The 20742-nt window shown below is 40.5% G+C and overlaps 3 protein-coding genes across 6 annotated transcripts; 1 reads left to right on the forward strand and 2 right to left on the reverse strand.

The window, feature by feature from the left end:
• Positions 1–52: 52 nt before the first annotated feature.
• LOC147137216 (rab GTPase-activating protein 1-like) lies at positions 53–5421 on the reverse strand. Its single transcript, XM_086049797.1, has 8 exons — positions 5311–5421; positions 4070–4159; positions 3803–3913; positions 3403–3507; positions 2222–2305; positions 2080–2151; positions 1213–1488; positions 53–874 (listed from the first exon to the last, which is right to left on the reverse strand). Exons 1-8 carry the CDS (start codon positions 5419–5421, stop codon positions 683–685), a joined length of 1041 nt encoding a protein of 346 aa, XP_085905923.1. The 3' UTR covers positions 53–682.
• A 2574-nt stretch (positions 5422–7995) lies between these two features.
• On the forward strand, positions 7996–12108 carry LOC147137217 (galectin-8-like). The gene is made up of 7 exons (XM_086050427.1): positions 7996–8235; positions 9419–9685; positions 9814–9912; positions 9991–10104; positions 11241–11326; positions 11395–11566; positions 11681–12108. The coding sequence occupies exons 1-7, from the start codon at positions 8203–8205 to the stop codon at positions 11822–11824; spliced, it is 915 nt and encodes a 304-aa protein (XP_085906553.1). The 5' UTR covers positions 7996–8202; the 3' UTR covers positions 11825–12108.
• Positions 12109–13447: 1339 nt separating this feature from the next.
• On the reverse strand, positions 13448–20723 carry LOC147137218 (protein FAM163A-like). 4 transcript variants are annotated; one of them, XM_086048889.1, is made up of 4 exons: positions 20511–20723; positions 19635–20003; positions 15343–15457; positions 13448–14391 (listed from the first exon to the last, which is right to left on the reverse strand). In XM_086048889.1, the coding sequence occupies exons 3-4, from the start codon at positions 15433–15435 to the stop codon at positions 14074–14076; spliced, it is 411 nt and encodes a 136-aa protein (XP_085905015.1). In that variant the 5' UTR covers positions 15436–15457; positions 19635–20003; positions 20511–20723; the 3' UTR covers positions 13448–14073. The 4 variants fall into 4 exon arrangements, with proteins under 4 accessions (XP_085905015.1, XP_085905016.1, XP_085905017.1 ...); XM_086048890.1 differs by lacking the exon at positions 20511–20723 and adding an exon at positions 20088–20223; XM_086048891.1 differs by lacking the exons at positions 19635–20003; positions 20511–20723 and adding an exon at positions 15530–16952.
• Positions 20724–20742: the final 19 nt, after the last annotated feature.

The following is a 20742-nucleotide window of genomic DNA, read 5'->3' on the forward strand; positions in this document are numbered from 1 at the left end:
ATGCACGGTAAATTTATTGTCGGCAGTAATAAACTAGTGAGTTATCGCTAAATTATATATATATATATATATATATATAATTATATATAGATAGATAGATAGATAGATAGATAGATAGATAGATAGATAGATAGATAGATAGATAGATAGATAGATAGATAGATAGATAGATAGATACGTATATTCATGTTTACGTTGTTGCAAAGTTACAGTTGAGGGATAGGATAAGGCAGAGAAAGAAAATTGCAACAAGGATACTAAAACGTACAATGTGTTTTGTTTGGAGAAACAAAATAAAACTTTCCTTGTTTTTCAGAACCTTTGACTCCCCCACTTACACAAATCAATAAAATTTGATTGATTCATTTTCTCATGAAAATGTACACAAAAATACTGTTTAAAAAACATTTTCTTAGAAAAATAAGTAAAACACTTTTTATCTATTTTTCAATTTTTTTCTTGTTTTTTTTTTTTTTTGTGCTCAAAACAAATGAAAGCAAATGTTTATTGTTGTTCAAAAACAAAACTAACTATTCCTACTGTTACCAGTATAACTTTTGCTTGTTTGTCTGTTTTTTCCTAAAACGTGAAAACGTGAAGCGCCCTCTAGCGTCCATAGTGAGACCAACTTATGCAGATTCATCCTTCAACAGTAGCTGTAGTCGAGGAGTGTGGGCGAGTGTCATACATGTTCTCGGTTGTCCTTGTGAGGCCACGACAGCTTCCATCCGGAGAGGGAGGAGCCGTGCAGGCTCCGGCCCGCGGTCGGGCCTCCGTCGGTGGACGTGCGCAGGGAGGTGAAGGCCTTGCTGATCCAGTTGTTCTTGGCATCCTGGAGGTCGTTGGCCAGGATTCCCCTTTCGTGCTCCAGCTCCTGCGACAGCACAAAACTACCGTCTTAAAATTTCGAGTTATGGTGGTAAAATGACATCTTATTCAAAATTTTCCTCGTCACATTTTGACCTTGTCATAACTTAGAAAATTCTTTTCAAAACAGGTTTGTTATAGCGTCGCAAATTTTTCTTGTCAAATTTTGAGTTTGTCCAAACCTCCTGGGTTTATTTTCACCTTACCAAGTTTCCTCATGTCTGTATTGTCAAAAAATGATTACTTTTCACTCTTCGCATTCCAATGTCACTGTTAATATGAGTGAAAGCATTCTTTTAATAATCAGATTTTTTTGTTTTGTTTTTTTTTTGCATCATACTGCACCTGGATCTTGCAGTTGGCCTCCACCACCTGTAGTTTAGTCTGAGCCAGCTCCTTCTCCAGCTGCCTGATCTGAACCTTGAGGGAGGCCTTCTCCTGGTTCTCCCGCCTCAGTTCCGCCTCGGTGTGGCCCGAGTGTTGCTGTTCCCATTCCGGCACCACCGCTGTGCTGCGGTTATGCGGCGGCGAAGGAGACGAGTCGGATTTGTCATCTGACGTTTGTCCTTCTTGGTATTCCACCACGTGATGACAACAATGTGGACAGTCCTTCACCGCATTCTGGAATAGACAAAAGGTCAAAAGTCTGAGGATTGCAGCAATGAATTTAGAATTAGAGGAATATAGTCACACGTTAGGAAAATATGACTGAATGTCGGAATGTTACGACAAAATTGCTAAGTTAGGAGGGAATAAGTTACATTTTTTCAAAAAGTCAGGAATAATAATATCAAGAATGCCACTTCATTTGTATAACATTATGACATTTTACTAAATAAAATATGACTTTATTCTCATAACATTCCAACTTTTCTCGCGATTACTTTTTCCTCACATTACCACTTTTTTCTTTCAACGTTGCAATTGTATTTGTCGTAATATCAATGACTTTTTTTCTTGAACAAAAATGGACAACTTTCTTTTCGCTAACATTATCACTTGATTCTCGTCATATTTAGAATTTTCGAAATAATAACAACTCCGGTGCTGTAACATGACAACTATTTCTCACAACATTTCAACTTTATTGTCAGTCCAGACTTTTTCTTGGAAAAATCTGACTTCACTCTTATTATTTTTTTTTTATCTCTTAATATTACAGACTTTTTTCTCAGATCATTACAACTTATTTCTCGCGCGCTGGAATGTCACCTTGAGCGAGCGAACCTCCTGCGAGTGTGCGTCCTGTTGCCTCTCCAGACGGTTCGTCAGCTGAGTGCAGATCTAAACCAACGGCAGAGGATCAACATCATGTGACTGATGTCCTCATCAACACACGCCTCAGGCACCGTACCTGTTTGTAGTCCACGATGATACCTGACGACCGCTTCACTTCCTGCTCCGCCCTCTCCAGCTCCCGTCGCAACACTTCCTTCAACTTTTAATAGGGGAGTTAGATAGTCATGGCTTGCATCTGCATTATTATTATTATTATTATTATCAATTGGCGGTGAATTAAGCTTTGTGTAAACACTCCCACAGTGGCGCAGGCTGCCCACCCAAGCATCTGCCGCAAGCTATGAAAATAGAGCCCTATAAGCTTACAAAAAAAAAAGAAATTTCTGAAATAAAGCACGTTATCTTGGTTTGATTAAAAAAAGAAATTTGATTGTTTCACGATATCTCCTGTATAATTGATTTTTACTGGAAAAAATACAGTTCAATGAAAATGTATCAAACTATTTCGTTTTTAAGAAATATTATCTACCATTAAATCATCATTAAAATGTTTTAAGTTGACTATTACAAGATATTAAGCTTTTAAAAAAATTGTGTTTATGTAAAAAAAAAGACTTTCAGAAGGGTTAGGGTTATGTTAATTATTAAGGTTTGTTAATTATTATATATAGTACATTTTCAAAATATATTTTAAGTTTAGTGTTGCATGAGATCACAGTTTTTAAAAATTATTTAATGTAAAAAACACTTTAATAAAAAATAATTTAAAATAATTTATACAAAATTAAAAATACATATTTACAATTAATGTGACAAGATATTACACTTTTCAGTGTATTTTTTAATGTAAAAAAATTTTTTTTGCTCCGTTTTTATTAAATTAACATTATGCATGCAAGTTGAATGTTACAAGACTTCATACTTTTTATAATATACTGTAACCCTAAGTCTAACATTTTAATGAAAAATTTTCACTATTTTCCTTATTCATTTTTTTATATGAATGAAATGAACATTGGAATGTTAAAGTTGAATGTTACAGGTTATCATGAATTTTTAATTTTTTTTGTTTTTTTTTTGTTTTAATGAAATCAATAGATACCACGCAAATGCAGGATTGTCCAAAATCTAGCCCAAGGGCAATTTGCAACCTAGTGCCCATTTTTTTTTTTTTTTAATTAATTCGTCACATATTCTAATGATGAAATTTATCACGGCCACATCACTATCACTATGGTGACCTCGGGGGCTAAATTTCGGACGTCTTCCCTGACATAAGAAGTGCACTGCACCCACCATGGCTGCCTCCTCCTCCTTCCCTTGCTTCTCCTCCTCAGTGGCCTGCAGTTGACGTCGGGTCACTAAAAGGTCACCGGTGAGCTTCTCCACGCTGTCCTCCGCCTGGTAACATCAAAACAATGTCAGATTAACAAAATGAGGGCACGTTTAACAACATTTTTACTCATATTTTTTTCTAATGAAGAAGAAAAAATGTTATATTTTGGGGTTTTCGCTCATAATTTTACTTTCCCGTACCACCAGAGAGAACCCGCACACCACAAGTTGTATTCGTATCACTTTGAGAATCACTTTCGAAAGACGTTTTGTACTTAATCTTCTATTTTTTTTTAAGCGTGAAATGATGGCAAAACTGGACATTATCTGCAAAAACAAAAAAGACGGAACAAGGTGCTACTTTGTCCAGGGCACTCCTGAGGGCCACTTTACTGGTGATGAGCCTGTGGGCCAGGTTGTCGTTTTCCTGTTCCAGACGGAGGCTGGTCTGCTGAAGGCGACGGTTTTCCATCTTCGGGCAACACAAAGGCAACAAGCAGTTAGAATCAACAGCGCATGCTAGCGTCGAAACACACAAGCAAAGGCACGTATGCCTCCTAGATGCGCAGACATCTTCGGGTTTGTTTTAAATATGTCCGTTTCTGAGGGGAGTTTGGTGCTTTCCAACCTGGCATTTGTTGAGAGGGTCTTCCTCCTCCTCCTCATCCATCAGTTGAAGGCGGCTTTCTCTCAGTTTGGCTTTCTTCGTCGGGACCTCCTGACAGAGAAACAGTCGACAATTTTTAAGTCACGCACCCCCTCCAATATTGCAACGCAGTGGCTCTTCCACACATGCAAAAACGGGGAAAAAAATGTGTCACTATTGAATTCCCACACCACTTTTCCCTGATCACACACCAAAAAAAGGTTAAAAAAATATATATTGTTGAGATGGCGCACCCCGTCTTTGTCATCACACACACAGACAAAATGTAATTGTTGGTTGGCTTAATTTTCAGACTGCAAAAAAGCAATGTAACTGTTATGTTGGCGCACCACTTCTCCCTCACACACTCTAAAAAGGGGAAAAGCTATGTTAGTGTAGTTGTTGCATTGGCGTACCCGCTCTGGCTCACACACCCAAAAAGGAGATAAACAGTGGAATTACTAAATTGGTGCACCACTTCTCCATTAACACAACCTAAAAAGGTGGGAAAAAAACAATAAAACTGTTGTGTTGGCGCACCCTCGCCCTTTTATATACACCCTAAAAAGGAGAAAAACACTGTGACTGTTGAGTTGGTGCATCCCCTCTCCCTTTCAAACCCAAAAAGGAGAAAAACTGAGTTATTGTTAAATTGGTACACTTCTTCTCAATTATCACACCCTAAAAGGTTGAATAAAAACGACGTAACTGTTGTGCTGGCGCACCCCCTCACCTTTATTCACAACCAAATAAGGGGGGAAATTTAATTGTTGACTTGGTGCACCCTCTCTCCCTCAAACAACCAAAAAGGGTGAAAAGCAGCGTTATTGCTGAGTTGGGACACCTTATCATCTTATCACACCCTAAAAAGGCCCCCCAAAATAATAATTGATGAGTATGCACTCTCACTCTCTCTGTGTTGGAGCAAATAACGAGCTTGCTTTACTGTGCTATCGAGTTGCCATGAATGTTAATAATATATCGTTTAAGGTTGTTCCAACTTAAATACCACTTGTGATTATTACAGTTACGGTGTATAGTGTTTTTTTTTTTTTTTTTAAATAAACGTAAAATTTTTGCATGTATACTTTTTTTTGTCAGCGAACATAATTTTTTTTTCAAATCGAGTTCGACCGATTTCGTCAGTTTGTGTGAACTAAAGGAACGCTGGAAGTGGCCAATTGTTTTTTCACAATTGTTTTTGCGTCCGTCCGCCTTCTTACCGCAAAGTGGGGTCCCGTTTCGGCCACCAGGCAGGCCAGGATCTCCTCCTCGCTCATTTGCTCCACCAGCTGAGCGTCGCAGGACAAGGTGACCGACACCTCCTGCATCATTTTGACCCCAAAGCACCCCCCCCCAACCCCCCTCCACTGGAAACGGAAGGAACCGGGATCGGGATCAAGTCCAAAGCGGTGGTGAAGGAAAGGCAGGTGGAGCGCAATTGACGTTCGAAAGAAGCGGGCGGCCAGGTGCTAACAGGTTCCACAGGGTTGGGTTCTGACACCAAAGGAAACAAGGAACAGTGCTTGTTCTTTTTCCCATGCCTCGCTTCCTTCTGGCAGTGAATCCGACAGAACCTGCAGGACGCCTCGACCAGGGAAACAGTCACACACTAACATCAACATGTTGAAGATGAAGGCCGGAGGGTGAGGAGGATTCTTCCTCGGGCCGTCGAAAGTGGCATTATTATGCTAATGAGGTCCCGGCGCGGCAAACGGGTCGAGCAGGTCAAGCGAAAGAAACATACCAAAACATTAATTGGGAAAACGCCCTTGTTTTGGTGTTGACGTAATGCTTTGTTAGATCACATTTGCTTCCTGGTATTTCAAGTTGAAAGATAGAACTTTTTTTTTTTTTTTTCTTCTTTCAAATTTAAAAGTAAAAATGGAAATTTCACTTAAAGCGGAAGTCAACCCAAACATATTTTTTTTCAAGAATATGTTCCCAGCAGGACCACCAGTCGAAACACGGCATTCTGATTGATTTTGCATTTGTGGAATATAAGTTAAGCAGCAAAATGCACTTATTTTTAGCCATCTCCGGGGGCGTCCATTTTGTCTTCTGTCGACTGAAAATGACATCAAAACTGCTCACAACGACCAATCACGGCTCAGATTCAGAAAACAGGTCAAACCCTGCTTTGAAATCCTACTAATACAATACAATACATAAAATTTAATTTATATAGCGCATTTCATAAAAGCTAGAGCTGTAACAAAGCACTTTACAAACAATACAATCATAAAAAAAACAATAAAAGGCTGTGATACATGTATTAAATATGGATACAAATAAGTAATATATAAAACATAAATAAATAAAGCCAATAAATGAACATAAAGCACTATTGACACCGGAAAAGAGCCGAAAATTTCAGGTCTAATCAAAAGCCAGAGAAAAGAAATGTGTCTTCAACCGGGATATGAAATCTGAGTTCACACACGGTTGTATTTTTATCTTTACTTCAGAGAGAAAAATCGGCAAGACTCAGCAAATACAAGTCGTATGTCTATTTCACCACTAGATGGCACTATTCAGCCAGGGTGCTTCATGGGGCTTCACCTGTCCATCACTAAAACAGTCCGTCTGTCTGCCTGCCTTTTATTCTGCCTCCAGACGGAGCAGCACAATAATAGCCCTTCAAATCTTGTAGTGTGAAAAAAAACTGCTTCTATTTAATCTATTTGTTGTATGCTTCAGAATCCATCTATAGTCACACTTACACCATCGCCTACCTCTGACCTCCACGCTAAATAAAGACGGGTCTGCTTAAGGAACTGCGCACTTTTACACTGCCTGTCCTGAAAGTTGGCATAACAGGAGAGCCAGGGGTAAAACATCACACCTTCAAAACAGCGTCTCTTACGGACAGTTTCAAGATGCTTACTAGACTACAAGGTCTGTATTTTTGTGACTGGCTTAAATCCGGCGCAGCGCGTTGCGTAACTGAGCAGAGGCGGGTTGGACCCGGTGTTGGTAATTTCATGGATGACTGCGCCAGCCGGCTAACTCGAATCCTGTCCTGTTCATTCCATTTAACTGCAGCTAGCTAGTAGCGCAGTGAAGCTCACTGACAGTCTTTGACACGGCAGAAGAAGAAAGTAATTTCCTCAAGTCTGGGGAGAGGGTGTGTCTGGGCTGCATCAAGTATTCAACAAATATGGGGTTCAAGTATTAAAAAACAAAACAAAAAAAACAATCCAAGCTCCTCAATCGTTATAACATTACAGAGTTTTAACGATTCTTCATAATGTGAAAAATGTTGGTTTTTATTGTTTTTTGTTGTTTTTTTTTCAAAATATGTATGGAGTATTTGAGTGCAAGATAAAAGTAAAAACAAACAAAGGTCACGTGTAATAAACTACAATTCTCAACCAACAGTTCAACTGACAAAAACAAAGGACATCTTTGCTTTAATTATTGGTTAGTTTTAGTTACTTTTATCAACGTAAGGTGAAGCTCGTTAGTTGTCGTATTTTTTTCTGCGGTTTCGTTTTTATTTTATTTCGTTTGGTTCAGTTCACAACATGCTTCGGTTGTTAGCGAGGAAGTCACTTTAATTACGCTGCAACAAAGGAACTTTCATATTAGACATACATAAACATATGCTTTATTTCAGAGCACATGTTATCTGAACAAACACACTTAATTGCTCTTATTTGTCGTGACCATACACACATTTATTTATTTATTTATATGGGGGGGCTCGTGGGGTATCCATGTAAATCTTGCGCATAAAAGTTGTTTACAATTTGTGTGAATCTGGGTTTGACCTCTTCATAACCCTTATTCTGTCGAACGTGGGTCTCAACGTTCCTTTGTCACGGTTGTCCAGTCAGCCAACGCCACTGCGTCGTGGCTTCTCAAGCTGTCCATCATTAAATTCAAAGCTTTATTTACTAGGTTACAGCAACTTCTCTACTTTGAAATGTCATACTTTCGCACTCTGGGTAGCTAAAGAGCAACGCAAAGTGCGTCACAAAACAAATACACGAACGCCTCTCTCCGCCATCGGTCGACCGCTTGGGACCCCCGTGCCCTGCGTGCGTGCAAATCGACCTTCAGAACCCGATCGACCCGTCTAGAGATCTGCGGCCGTATCCTCCATTTGCAAAATGCCCATTTCTTATCCTCGGCAGAAAGCTTGCGTGAGTTATCCGACCGCTGTGTACGTCTTTGTCAATTAAGCCTTATTAATATCCAGCCATTCTCTGTACGGCTTTCGTAAACTCAACTATAAATAGACTTCACTTACGAGGTGCGAATAAAATATTGTTTTTCACCCCGCCCTCCCCAATAAACAAATAAATAAACAAAAAGATGATAACACATTCAGTATACGTTTTACACCAATAATGGGGGGAAATGGCGAAAATACACGAAGATATTTGAGAAGTAAAAAAAAAAAAAAGAAAATTGCGAATATGCGAATCCGAACCACGATTATGCGGAGGTTGATTGTAGGTGCAATTTCCAATTAAGATAGCAAACAGAATTGAGTCTAAAACAACACAGCGATATCTGTAATTGCTCTGCAATCTTTCTCCTATTTAGGACAAAGGGCGTAATTTTTGCCATTTGTGTGTATGGAGTTTCGTCCGTAGAGCTCTTCAATATACCCACTGTGCATGTTTTTAATTGCGTTGCAAACTACTCACATTGCATTGCAAACTACTCACATTGCATTGCAAACTACTCACATTGCATTGCAAACTACTCACAGGAAGGCCAAACTGTTGAGAATTTATTAACACTACAATGACAGGAATAAAAACACTTCTCAGCGTACAAGGGAATTTAAACACACTGCATCATTGGAACAAACATACGAAAGCGTATTTCATTCACTTGGGAAAAAAACAAATTTCTGAGTAAGTTTTCGGGGAGGCTTTTTTTCTGGTTTATGGAATAGATTTTATTTTTTGGGAATATTTTCATTTTTTTGGAAATTTTGTACCTGGTTTTCTGAATTTTTTTTCTCATTTTCAAAATACATTTCTTTTGTTTGGAATATTTTCAGTTTTTGAGAATATATATACAGTGCAGTCGGATATTATGGTTTTCTCAATATGTTTCTGTTTGGGGGGGGAAACAATTCTGATTTGGGAATACTTTTTTCTGTCATGAGTAAGCTATACTAAAAAACAAATATTCCCAAAAACTGAATAAATAAATAAATAAATAAAACGATTAAACCAAAATAAGTGTGACAAGTGATTTCTCATGTACCACACAGTAGAATCACTGGCCGAGCTCAACAGTGTTGAAACATAAAGCATGATGTGGACAAATGTTTGCATTTGATGAATGATCCCACTTTTGTCCTCTCAGGAGCGAGATCAGCAGTCAACCTATTATTCGAGAGAGCAGCTTTTACCTTCTCAGGATGGAGTGCAGACCTGGCATGTGGCGGTCGTGGCGGCACTCCTGGCGGCTATCCTGGTAGCCATATTGATCCTGGTGCCGTTGTACACCGTACACAACACCGATGCAAACAGTGCAGACCACATATATGACGAAGACCACGGTGAAAACTACCCGTACTTGAATGACCAAAACTTAACGGCCACCTATGACAAAGTGACAGATGACAACAAGGTAAGCTCCAGCACGTTGGGACTCCCAAGTAGCAACCAAGTTGCCTCCTTTCAACTTTTACGGATGATCACGACCAGGATTACTATGGCGATCTATGCAGCTCAACTAATCAAGTCAAACGTTGTTAGTTTCAGTTGTTGGGACATCAATCTCAAGTCTTGAGCTTGACTGAAGAACTGGCGCTGGCGATCATCAATCATTTGGCCCGTTCCGGAAAGGTCAAAGTTGTGAGTAGTCACCCACGAGGAACCCAACAAAAGTCGCGTGACGCCATGATGACGCTAACTCATTTTGCTTTCCATCAGAATCCAGCGGTCAACTTGAGCTCGGGCATGGTCAACGTGAGCTCGGCCAATAACCTGACATGTTCAGCCGCAGGCATCACATGCGGGCAGAAACTCAATATGAAAGATGACGGGGTGAGTTATAAGGCCTGACGATTCATCGGCCGATTGTGGCGCTTCAAACATCGGTCAAAATAATTGGCGAAATGGACGATGTTTGAGGACACAAGTAACAGTGGGCTCATTTACTACACAGATCTCTGAAATACATATAATGCCATGTTTTTTGGTAAGGTCATTCGATGGACCTGCCATTCAAAACAAAGCGAAACTTAATTTTTACAAGCAGTGCTTAGGTGAGCAATGCAAAATGCGCAAAGAATTGACCTGGATGTCACTATTTTACAGACGACCTAAAGTCAGTCAAAAAAAATAAAAAACAATTAAACACAGAAGAAATATTCGCGGGGAAGAGGGACCAGACCAAATAATGAAAATCTATATGTATAATTGACGTCCATTGAAATGCAAATTCTTTTAAACCCCTCGTTTGCCACTGTTTTAATGGGAATCACGTCTTCAGCAAGGTAATAAGTCACTGCCTCAGTTGTGGCCGGACTGTGAAAAGACAAATAAATGTATGAGTTGAAGAGGAAGTCATCCCCCAAATTTTCGTACATAAACATGTTCTATGCAGCTAAAGTATTTTATTCTGATTCGATGTTCTGATTAATATTGTTTGTGGAATATGAAATAAGCAGCAACCCCCCCCACCCCCAAAAAAAAAACTTATTTGTAACAACCAATCATGGCTCAGCTTCAGAAAACAGGTGAGCCGTGATTGATTGTTACCTGAGCCCTGAGCAACTGTGATGTCATTTTCAGTTGCTAGCAAGTGACAAAATGGCCGCCCGCTGTGATGGATAAAAATGGGTGGATTTTGCTTAAGGAATATGAAATAAGCAGCAAACACAAAAAAAAAAAAAAAACTATTTGTAACAACCGATCAGCTTCAGCTTCAGAAAACAGGTGAGCCATGATTGGTTGTTACCTGAGCAACTGTGATGTCATTTTCAGTTGCTAGCAAGTGACAAAATGGCCGCCCCCTGTGATGGATAAAAATGGGTGGATTTTACTTAACTCATATTACACTATCGCTGTGTTTAGACTAGTGGGGGGCACATACAACATATTGTAAAGATTTTTTTTGGGGGGGGGCGTGACTTCCTCTTTAACTGTTTTCCTTCACAAATCGTATTCTGTTGTTGCAGAGTGTTCACATCGGGGAGCTGATTGGAGGTCTCCGTGTGGGCAGCAGCATCGCCGTCAGGGGGCGAGTCAATCAGAACTGCCAACGGTACTAGACCGCAACCGCCGTCAATAAGCCCGTTGCCACGACAACGCGGTCTCACTTTTACGTTGCAGCTTTGCCATCGACCTGTTGCTGAAAGACCAGCTCAGCAGGGCCCTGCACCTGAACCCTCGCTTCATGTACCACGTCCAAGTGTTTGTGCGCAACTCCCTCCTGTCTGGCCACTGGGGCGTGGAGGAGAAGCAGCTGGCCACCTTCCCCTTCGCCACCGGGCAGTTCTTTGAGGTTTACAAGAACTGCCGTCGTACACACGAGCGCCATTGCAATAGCAATGCATGTTTGGCGGCGGTGGGCTTTACTGGTTGAAGATCTCAGCCGCCGTCAATGCTGTCTTGCCAGGTGATCATCCGGTGCGGCGCCTTCGCCTTCGACATGACGATCAACGGCATCCAACTGACCTACAATTACCGAGTCGGGATAGACCAGATCACGCACGTGAGGGTCTACGGCGACGTCGAGCTGATAGATGTCATGCAGATGTGACGTCACGGCAACTACGTCTTGCATTTATAATCATACTATCCACACATATTAAGGATTATTTTAACTTGATATAACCTGACTGTATCTTTTTTCTTTTTTTTTTTTTTTCACACAATGAACGTCATGGCTGCCACCTACTGTATGACTTTGTGTAAAATGACAGTTACAGCTCGAGATTGTGTTGAAAGAATTAAGGTCCAAAACTTTGTTGATCGGTGTTGATCTTTTGAACTCATTTTCTTCCCTTTTATTTTAGTCCAATAAACTGCATTATAAAAGTTTGATTTTTGCCGTTGTAGTGCATTTAAACTTGGCTGGTATCTTTTAGGTTGACATGTTGCTAAGAGTACAATGGCTGTAGGTCACCTCCATGATTTTCTGGTAGACTGCAGAATTTATTGGACATGAATCGTAGCAAATCGTCCAGGTCTCGATTAGCAAACCGCCCTTGACCGTCACTCACTCTGCCACCCCATGTCTGACTGCAGCCATGTTTGATAAAATGCACTATTCCTAAAGTCTTGGGCATTTTTAGAAAAGTTTTCATGTAAGTGGTTTTCTCCTTGAAACACTGCTGAAGAATTTAGTAAGACAAAATGTTAAAACAGTTTTAGGTTCTTCAAAGTAGGCACCTTTTGCCCGGATAACAGCTTGTGCATTTTCAGTTCAAACTGGAACAATGTGGAATACGTTCAAATTCCCATCCCTTGCGGAAAGGACAATGCAACAAAAAACTGCTCATTTTGAAACACTTGACAATAGAGTTCGACAACTAGCGTAAACGATTCCGAGTCAGAATATACACTCGCCGGTCATAAAATTAGGTACACCTAAGCCATCTAGTGACAACTAGATTTAACACTAACAGCACATTAATCAACATGAAATCAGGCATGGACAACTGGCGGCCCACAGGCTGCATGTGGCCTGAAAGTTTGGTTTTTTTTTTAAAAATTGGGGTGGGAATGTTTTTTTTACTACAGAGGCGCCCCGCATACTTGCGGTACTGCACCAGCGGATTCACCTATTCACGGATTTACAGCAAGTTGCCCATCCCTGAAATACATAAAGGCAAAATCTGAGTATAATCTTTGTAAAGAGAAATGTTGCTATTGCTCGTCTACTGAACGCCATTCAAGAGTGCGGGTGTACCTAACAATGTGTCCGCTACTTTTTAAAGTCACAGGCAGATTGTCTTTCAAATACACAAAACACACTACAACAGTCACAAATATAAAATATAGCTATAGATCCAGACATACTGTACTTGTGGCGTGACACTATACACTCCTTATAGTAAGCGGAAGTCATCCCGAACATTATTTTTTTAAGACTATGGTACTAGCAGGCCCACTAGTTAAAACACGGCATTTTGATTAATTTTGCGTTTGTGGAATATCAGTTAAGCAGCAAAATGCATTCGTTTTTAGCCATCTCTGGGGGCGGCCATTTTGTCTTCTGTCGCCTGAAAATGACATCACAACTGCTCACAACGACCAATCACGGCTCGGATTCAGAAAACAGGTCAGCCGTGATTGGTCGTCGTGAGCAGTTGTGATGTCATTTTCAGTCGACAGAAGTGACAAAATGGCCGCCCCCAGTGATGGCTAAAAACGAGTGCATTTTAGTTTAATTTTTTTATATTCCACAAACGCAAAATGAAACAGAATGCCGTGTTTCAACTAGTGGGCCTGCTGGGAACATATTCTTGAAAAATATATGTTTGGGTTGACTTCCACTTTAAATATTTAGAGCACATATTTGAATATCATCAAATCTGACGTAATTGTGTCTGTAAACAGGAAGTAGTCCCAAACACAAACATGCACGGCATGGTAGATGCCACCTCCACGTGGGGACAAAAGCTCACAGCATATGCAATTTTTTTTTTTTTTTGGGGGGGGGGGTGTTACACAATAATTATCATAGTCAATATAATTTTAGATATAAAAAAATCTTTCAGGAAAACAGTTAGCCCTCAGTTTTATGTGTGTGCGCCCATGTGTGTGTGTGTTGCATCTCAGTTAACACTAGCAGGGTGTGGTGGGTGTACTGAAACTCCACTAAGGTCAGGGGGTCTCAAAAGACCTAAAATAGCCAACTAAACTAAATAATAACTGACTAAATAAATATTATTGATGGTAATTGTTATAATATTTATGCCAATGGTTCAATCCAGGGTGTGTCCCTCAAGAGTCAGTCCCACATCCCTATAAGTTCACGTGGGCTGGTATTGCACAGTTCAAAGGTCACACCTGGGTGCTGTAGGGCCTCTGTGGGGGCGCCGGGCACACGTAGCCCAACGGTAGCGAGGTCTCGTAGTACGTGTGGAAGCCCAGACGCTCGCCCCCGTTGAGCACTTGGGGGGCGGCGCGGCGGGTGTACGGCGAGCAGGCGCGGCACGGGGCGCCGGCGTCCAGCTGGTCCAACGAGACGGACGGAATGGCGGCTCCGTCGTTGGCCAGCGCGTCGCACGTGTTGCACGGGAAGTGGGAGAGGGTGCTGGGCGGCGGCACCGGGGCCGAGCCCGCGTCCGTCTCAGAGTCATTCTTCTTACAGCAGTAATACTGCGCAAAGCACACAGGACGGTTCGCCAAATCAACACGTTTTTTTTTTCCTGACCAAATGAATTTTGTGGCCAAAATTGCAACTCATTTTTGGTGGCTTTTCACAAAACATTACATTACAACTTTTATTGCTGACATTATTGACTTTATTTTTGTCAAATTAAAAGCTTTTTCCTTAAATATTACACCTTCATTTTCATGACAATATTCATGAAAAATAGCCACTCTCTTCATAATTTGTTAAAATATTACAACTCAATTTTTGTAAAATTAAGATTTTTCTTCTATTCATATTATGCCTGATCAAATTAATTAGTCTTATTTTTTATATTATGTTTCATAGTTATATTTCCGATATTATTATCACATTTCCGATATTATTATCACACTTTAATAAAATTAATAATTTGCCGTCAAAATGTTACCACTTTCGGTACCATTATTATTATTTTTTTAAATAGAGTGCTTATATAAAGGTGCGGCTTATAGTCTGAAAAATACGGTATATTCTTCCTTTATATTGACATATTGTAAAATCATGGTTTCCCCCCATCATAATATCACAACTTGATTCTTCTAAAATTCACTTCAGAGATTTCTAAATACATTTCCCCTTTCTCCTTGGATAACAGACAGTATCGTCTTGTAATTTTACTTTTTTTCTCCCTCAAACTATTGCAACATTATTTCCTACAAATATAATTTTTTTTAATAAAATGACTTTTCATGAATTGCCTTTTTTCTACCAAAAATGAATTAATTTTCATCAAAGTGAGATTCTTCCTCTCATAATATGACGTCTTTTTCCTCAAAAGGTTACAACTTTATATTTGAACGTTCCAAATTTGTCCAACTTTATATTCAGAAAATTCGGACTTTCTTCCTGAAATTGGACGTCTTTATGGAATTAAAACGACAAACTTTTTGTGTACGCTTCATCTGAAGTTTTACCTGTAGTCGGCAGTAACAGAGGACGGCGACGATGCACAGTAGTATCACTCCGGCAAGAATTCCTCCTGCTATCACGATCGTTCCCGCTGACATTCGACCAAATCTCCATCAAACCCTGCGCACCACAGAAGAACAAGTATTTACAACTTATATAAATATATGTTTGGAAGACAGCAGGTGAACTTACATTCGTGATGGCTAACAATGCCAGATGTAGTTTCAGTGAGTTTTGGTTTCTTTTAACAAAACATTTTCGTTTTATTTCATTAATGAATAAAATGTGTGTGTGTGTTTTTTTTTTCTTCAATTTTAGTTGTGTAGTTATTTCGTTAGCTTAACCGACGTGTGAATGTGTGTGCGGCTAACTCCTCTATTACATCAGTCTAATACATTATAAATAGGCTAGTCCATGCTGATGTGGTTAAAAGCGATAGTGAGCCGCCTCCTCCTCCTCCTCCTCATCTTGTTGTGTGGCAAGATAAGAGCTCAAACGTTGATGCAGTAATTATGAAGCCGCTGTGGCGTATTCCACCAACGCTAAAGAACTCGAGAAAGGAGCTGCGCTGAATAACAAGCAACATAATCAGGGCATGAGAAACAACGGAGTGCACAGTGGATATAATAAGTCGACAAATGTTTTGAAACAATCTATTTGTATCCTTTTTTTTTTTTTTTTTTTACTTCACAAAAACCTGATATTCGAACAGGGGAGCGCAGATTTTGATATCCAAACTACATGGCTAATTTTAGCTAACTAACCAGTTGATGACGCTTATGTTGCTTCTGGCGATGAACTTCTCTCGCGAGGTTTGTGTAGATGATGTCACAGTGTTGGAATTGTGGAGGTGAAGAGGTTTCACGCTCCTCGTCCACTGCACTATTTTTAGCTTGCCTCTCCATAGAGGTGTCGTTTTTTTCATTAGCTCTCTCGGTGAGAAGAACACGCACACACACACGCACACAAAGTAACAAAATCAACACCATTTGAATAGCTATTTGATGTGGATGATGTGAGGCAGGCCCGCAATTGTTTTGCACGGGTATACAGCGGTGATGTAGTGGCTTGTCTCCGTCGTCTGGTTGCCAGGCAACCAGCTGAGCAGCAGAAAAGCCCTTGTAAGAGCTGAGTCAAAAGGTGCCCCACGGGCTAAAAAGTCACTTTTGTGACATAAAAGTAAGTCATATAGCTGCAGCTAAGTAAGGTTCGCTGCAAAATTGCTCAATGTAGTTTTTACAAAGTAAGGATAGTTCACTAACAAACTATTCACCTAATTGTGAGCAACTAAAGGTAGCGCGGGAACAAATAGTAATAACTAAGTAGCCTGTGGCCCGGCAGCTAACAAACTAGCCATCTGGTTTAAACTAAGAAAATATAGTTAGCTCATAAACTTTCCAAATGGTTTGAACTACGTACACTGACAAAAAAAATGATGGTACTCAATTGTATTTTGTCAAGTGGGTGCACAAAATAAAATCATCTGTATCCAGTTACATTTTTAAAGATGTAAAGTCTGCTTAAAAATTCTATCTGGATTCAGAAGATTTTATTTTGTGCAACCACTTGATGAAATAAAACTCAGTAAATGATACACAGCATTTTTTTCAGTGTAACGCTAGGTAGCTAACAAACTAGCTAACTAAACTAGACATCATGTTAACTAACTCACTTTATTGTACTAAAAAAAACTAGTTATCTGAACTAACTGATGTTTTTTAGTTAAAAAACATCTGATTTTAAAGCAAGGTAAGAAACTAGCCATTTAGCTTTAGCGAAGAAAAGCTAATTCGCTAACAAACTAGCCATCTGGTGTAAACTAAGCAAGGCTAGGTAGCTAACAAAATAGCTATTTAATTTTAACTAAAGACAGTGAGCTAATGAACTATGTACAGTGAACAAATTAAATGTTGAATTTACTCAATATTATTTCATCAAATGGTTGCACGAAATAATAATCATCGGAATACAGATGTAGACCATTTATCTCCGTAAAAAAATGATCTAGATCGAGATGATTTTATTATCTGCAACCACATGATGAAATAAAATTGAGCAAATGTAACATTCCAGTTATTCCAGTGATACTTGTTCAGTTTTACTTAAGTACACTAAAAAAGGGTTTTGTTGAACTTAAAGTGAAAGTCAACCCAAACATAATTTTTTTCAAGAATATGTTCTATGCAGGCCCACTAGTTGAAACAAGGCAATATGATTAATATGAAATCCTGGGTTTAATTCCCTTTTAAAGCTAGCTTGCTTACAAACTAGCATTTCACATGTATTCCAGTTTCTCATGTGTTTGTGTTGGACTTCAGCGGTTCACTTATATGAAAGCCAAACCTGGTAAACTTGAAATGATTCAACATTTTGAATCAAATTCTACCCTCTCATTTTCCATATTAAAAATGAACAACACTTCACAAACTCTCTGCTTCTGAATAAAAGACGATAAACTGAGAAAAAAAATAACATTAATACAGTATATTCCTCTTCTATAGAAGGCAAGAGGATTTCTCTATTCTTAAATCATGATAGGAAGATGGCGAGCAGGAAATCACGGCTGCCTGCTTTGCAATTTTAAAGCCCCACGGGCCTCAATTATTCACGCGGCGTTCCCGCCGACAATATTTTTCCATCAGGGGGCCAATTTAGACAGAACAAGAAAAAGACGACAACGAAAACGGTGACATTTTGCCCGCTAGAAAAGTGTCTACGGTTCTGAAAGTAGTGGAAATATGAGACCCACGTGAACCACCACTTCTGGCTCCTCTCAATGCGGAGGAACAGCGGCTCTACTCTGAACCTCCTCCCGGATGACCGAGCTTCTCATCTCTAATGGAGAGCTCGGAAAAATGAGGGGAGGAAAAACTCAGTTCAGCCGTTTGTATCTGGGATCGTAGTCTTTTGGTCATGACCCGCAGCTCGTGACCATACGTGAGAATCGAAACGTAGATCGACCGATCAATCGAAGAGCTTCTCCACTTGGGGCAGGATCTCATCCCCCCCGGCCTGGAGAGGGCACTCCTCCCTTTTCCGACTAAGGACAACGGTCTCGGATTTGGAGGTGCTGATTTTCATCCCTGGGCGGCACGGTGGTCGATTGGTTAGCACGTCCGCCTCACAGCTCAGAGGTCGTGGGTTCGAACCCGGCCCCGGCCTTCCTGTGTGGAGTTTGCATGTTTTCCCCGTGACTGTGTGTTTTTTCTCCGGGTACTCCGGTTTCCTCCCACATTCCAAAAACATGCATGGTAAGTTGATTGGACTCTCTAAATTGCCCCTAGGTGTGATTGTGAGTGCGGATGTTTGTCTCTGTGTGCCCTGCGATTGGCTGGCAACCAATTCAGGGTGTCTCCCGCCCGCTGCCCGAAGACAGCTGGGATAGGCTCCAGCACGCCCGCGACCCTTGTGAGGAGAAGCGGTATAGATAATGGATGGATGATTTTCATCCCAACCGCTTCCCACTCGGCCACGAAACGCTCCAGTGAGAGTCGATGAAGCCAATAGTAGCACATCATGTGCAAAAATGAGATTTTTTGCTGATACAGAGGCCACCACACCGAACCCCCCTCAACACCTTGACTGCACCTAGAAATTCCGTCCATAAAGGTTATGAACAGAATCGGTTCACAGTCCAAACCTCACCGGAAACAAATTCGCATGAACCTAACTGGCAATGCGAACCAAACTCTGACATTGGTCACATGGACCGCAAGTGGTGATCAGTTGACAGTTGATCTTTTCATCCGAGACAAATAGACAACAAATAACAAATAGATTTTAAATTCACCATTTTTTTGTGGGGGAAACAGCTAAACAATGCAAAAACGAACTCTTGATAATGTAAAAACTCAATGGGTCAGATTAAAGTATTAGAATGGAGTGAATGTCTTCGCCCTTACATATGCCTTGTACTCTCTGCACTTGAGTAAATAAACTCCCTCGGCAACTGTATGTCGATAGGTACACTTGTTAAATTTGCACCATTCAACATTTTAACCCTTCCTTCAGGGTCAGTCCGCCTGAATTTTGTTATTTCTTATTTTTAAGTATAGTTTTTCTGTACTGAAACATTTTGCTTTTTAAATAAGACAGGTATAGGGCAGATACTGAATCAAATGAATGTTATCCACTTAAAATGTTACTTTACAGTAAGAATGAAAGACAGCTCCTAAGCAAATGTGATGACTGACAAATGGTAAAACGTGCGCATCAAAATGAAGTTAGGTGCACGTTACATCGCTGATTGGCCTCGTTGTTCCGCAGCTCAACTGGATGCGCATGCACTCATTCTTACCTTTTCACGCGAAATCTCTGCAACCTGTTTCTTCTCGCAAGATCGCTCCGCACGAGGCAGAGCCATCACGTCATTACCCGCCCGCACGACATCATCTACTTCTCCGCTGCTTCACTGCCAAGAGCCGGTGAGGACCTGTGGAAAACCTCGGGGAGTCCTCCTCCGTAACCAGCGGGAGATGAGGCGGCAGCAGGCCGGCTGAGAGTCGTTCCTCCTCGGCATGGCTGCGTCCTCGCGCGCCCGCTCCCTGGTGGTGGTGCTGGTAGGACGCTCGGTCACGAATTCGCGGTGGTCCCGGTGGGGCGGTGTTAGGAGGAAGAAGCTGCCGGAACAAGTTGTGACGTTCAGCAGGTGGAGGGTTTCTTTTTTCTGTAAATTAAAGCAATCCGCAGATTTGTGGTTATCGATTAAATCATTCAAATTGGTTGATAATACAAAACATTCGGAACTAACATATGTTGTATGCAATGCAGGTAAACATCCACTATGAAAATTGTAATTTCCCAGCGACCACAATACAACTTCACTCTTCAAGAGGCAGCCGTTGGTTTGGAAAGAATAATGGAAGATTAAACAGGTCGGGCGGGATGAGTAACACGTTCTGCTGAGAGATCTATTTATCAATCTGTAGCTCACTCTTGATATTGATTAGGACATTCTCCGACTCAAAACTTTCTTCAACCGATTTCTCAAACCAAAGACCTCCAAGGATGTACACAGTACAGGCAAAATTGTTGGTCTCTTTCAGATGAATAAAGGAGAGACTCACAATGAATTCATTGAAATGAAATGACAAGCCTGGATGATGCCAAATTGCACATCGAAAGGTTACCTCCCCAACACACACAATACACAAAAGAACTACAGTGTACCTACCTATTGTAAAACCTGGAGGAATATCCAATGTGGCTTTGCTTTGCTTAATCCAGCACAGGCTGTCTTGAATCTGTGCAGGGGTGCAATTCAAGGCATTCTGGAGCCAAATGATCGCAGGGTGTGTCTATTACATGTACAGGATGCCACCTGGTGGTTGAATGCTTACACAAAATAGTCACATTGAGTGTGAAGACAAAAAAAAAAAAAAAAAATCCCTGTAGCTAAAATAGCT

Source organism: Filicampus tigris, chromosome 13 (genome assembly GCF_054856515.1).
Source record: "Filicampus tigris isolate MCC_2025a chromosome 13, RoL_Ftig_1.0, whole genome shotgun sequence".
In the NCBI taxonomy this organism is placed as follows: domain Eukaryota; kingdom Metazoa; phylum Chordata; class Actinopteri; order Syngnathiformes; family Syngnathidae; genus Filicampus; species Filicampus tigris.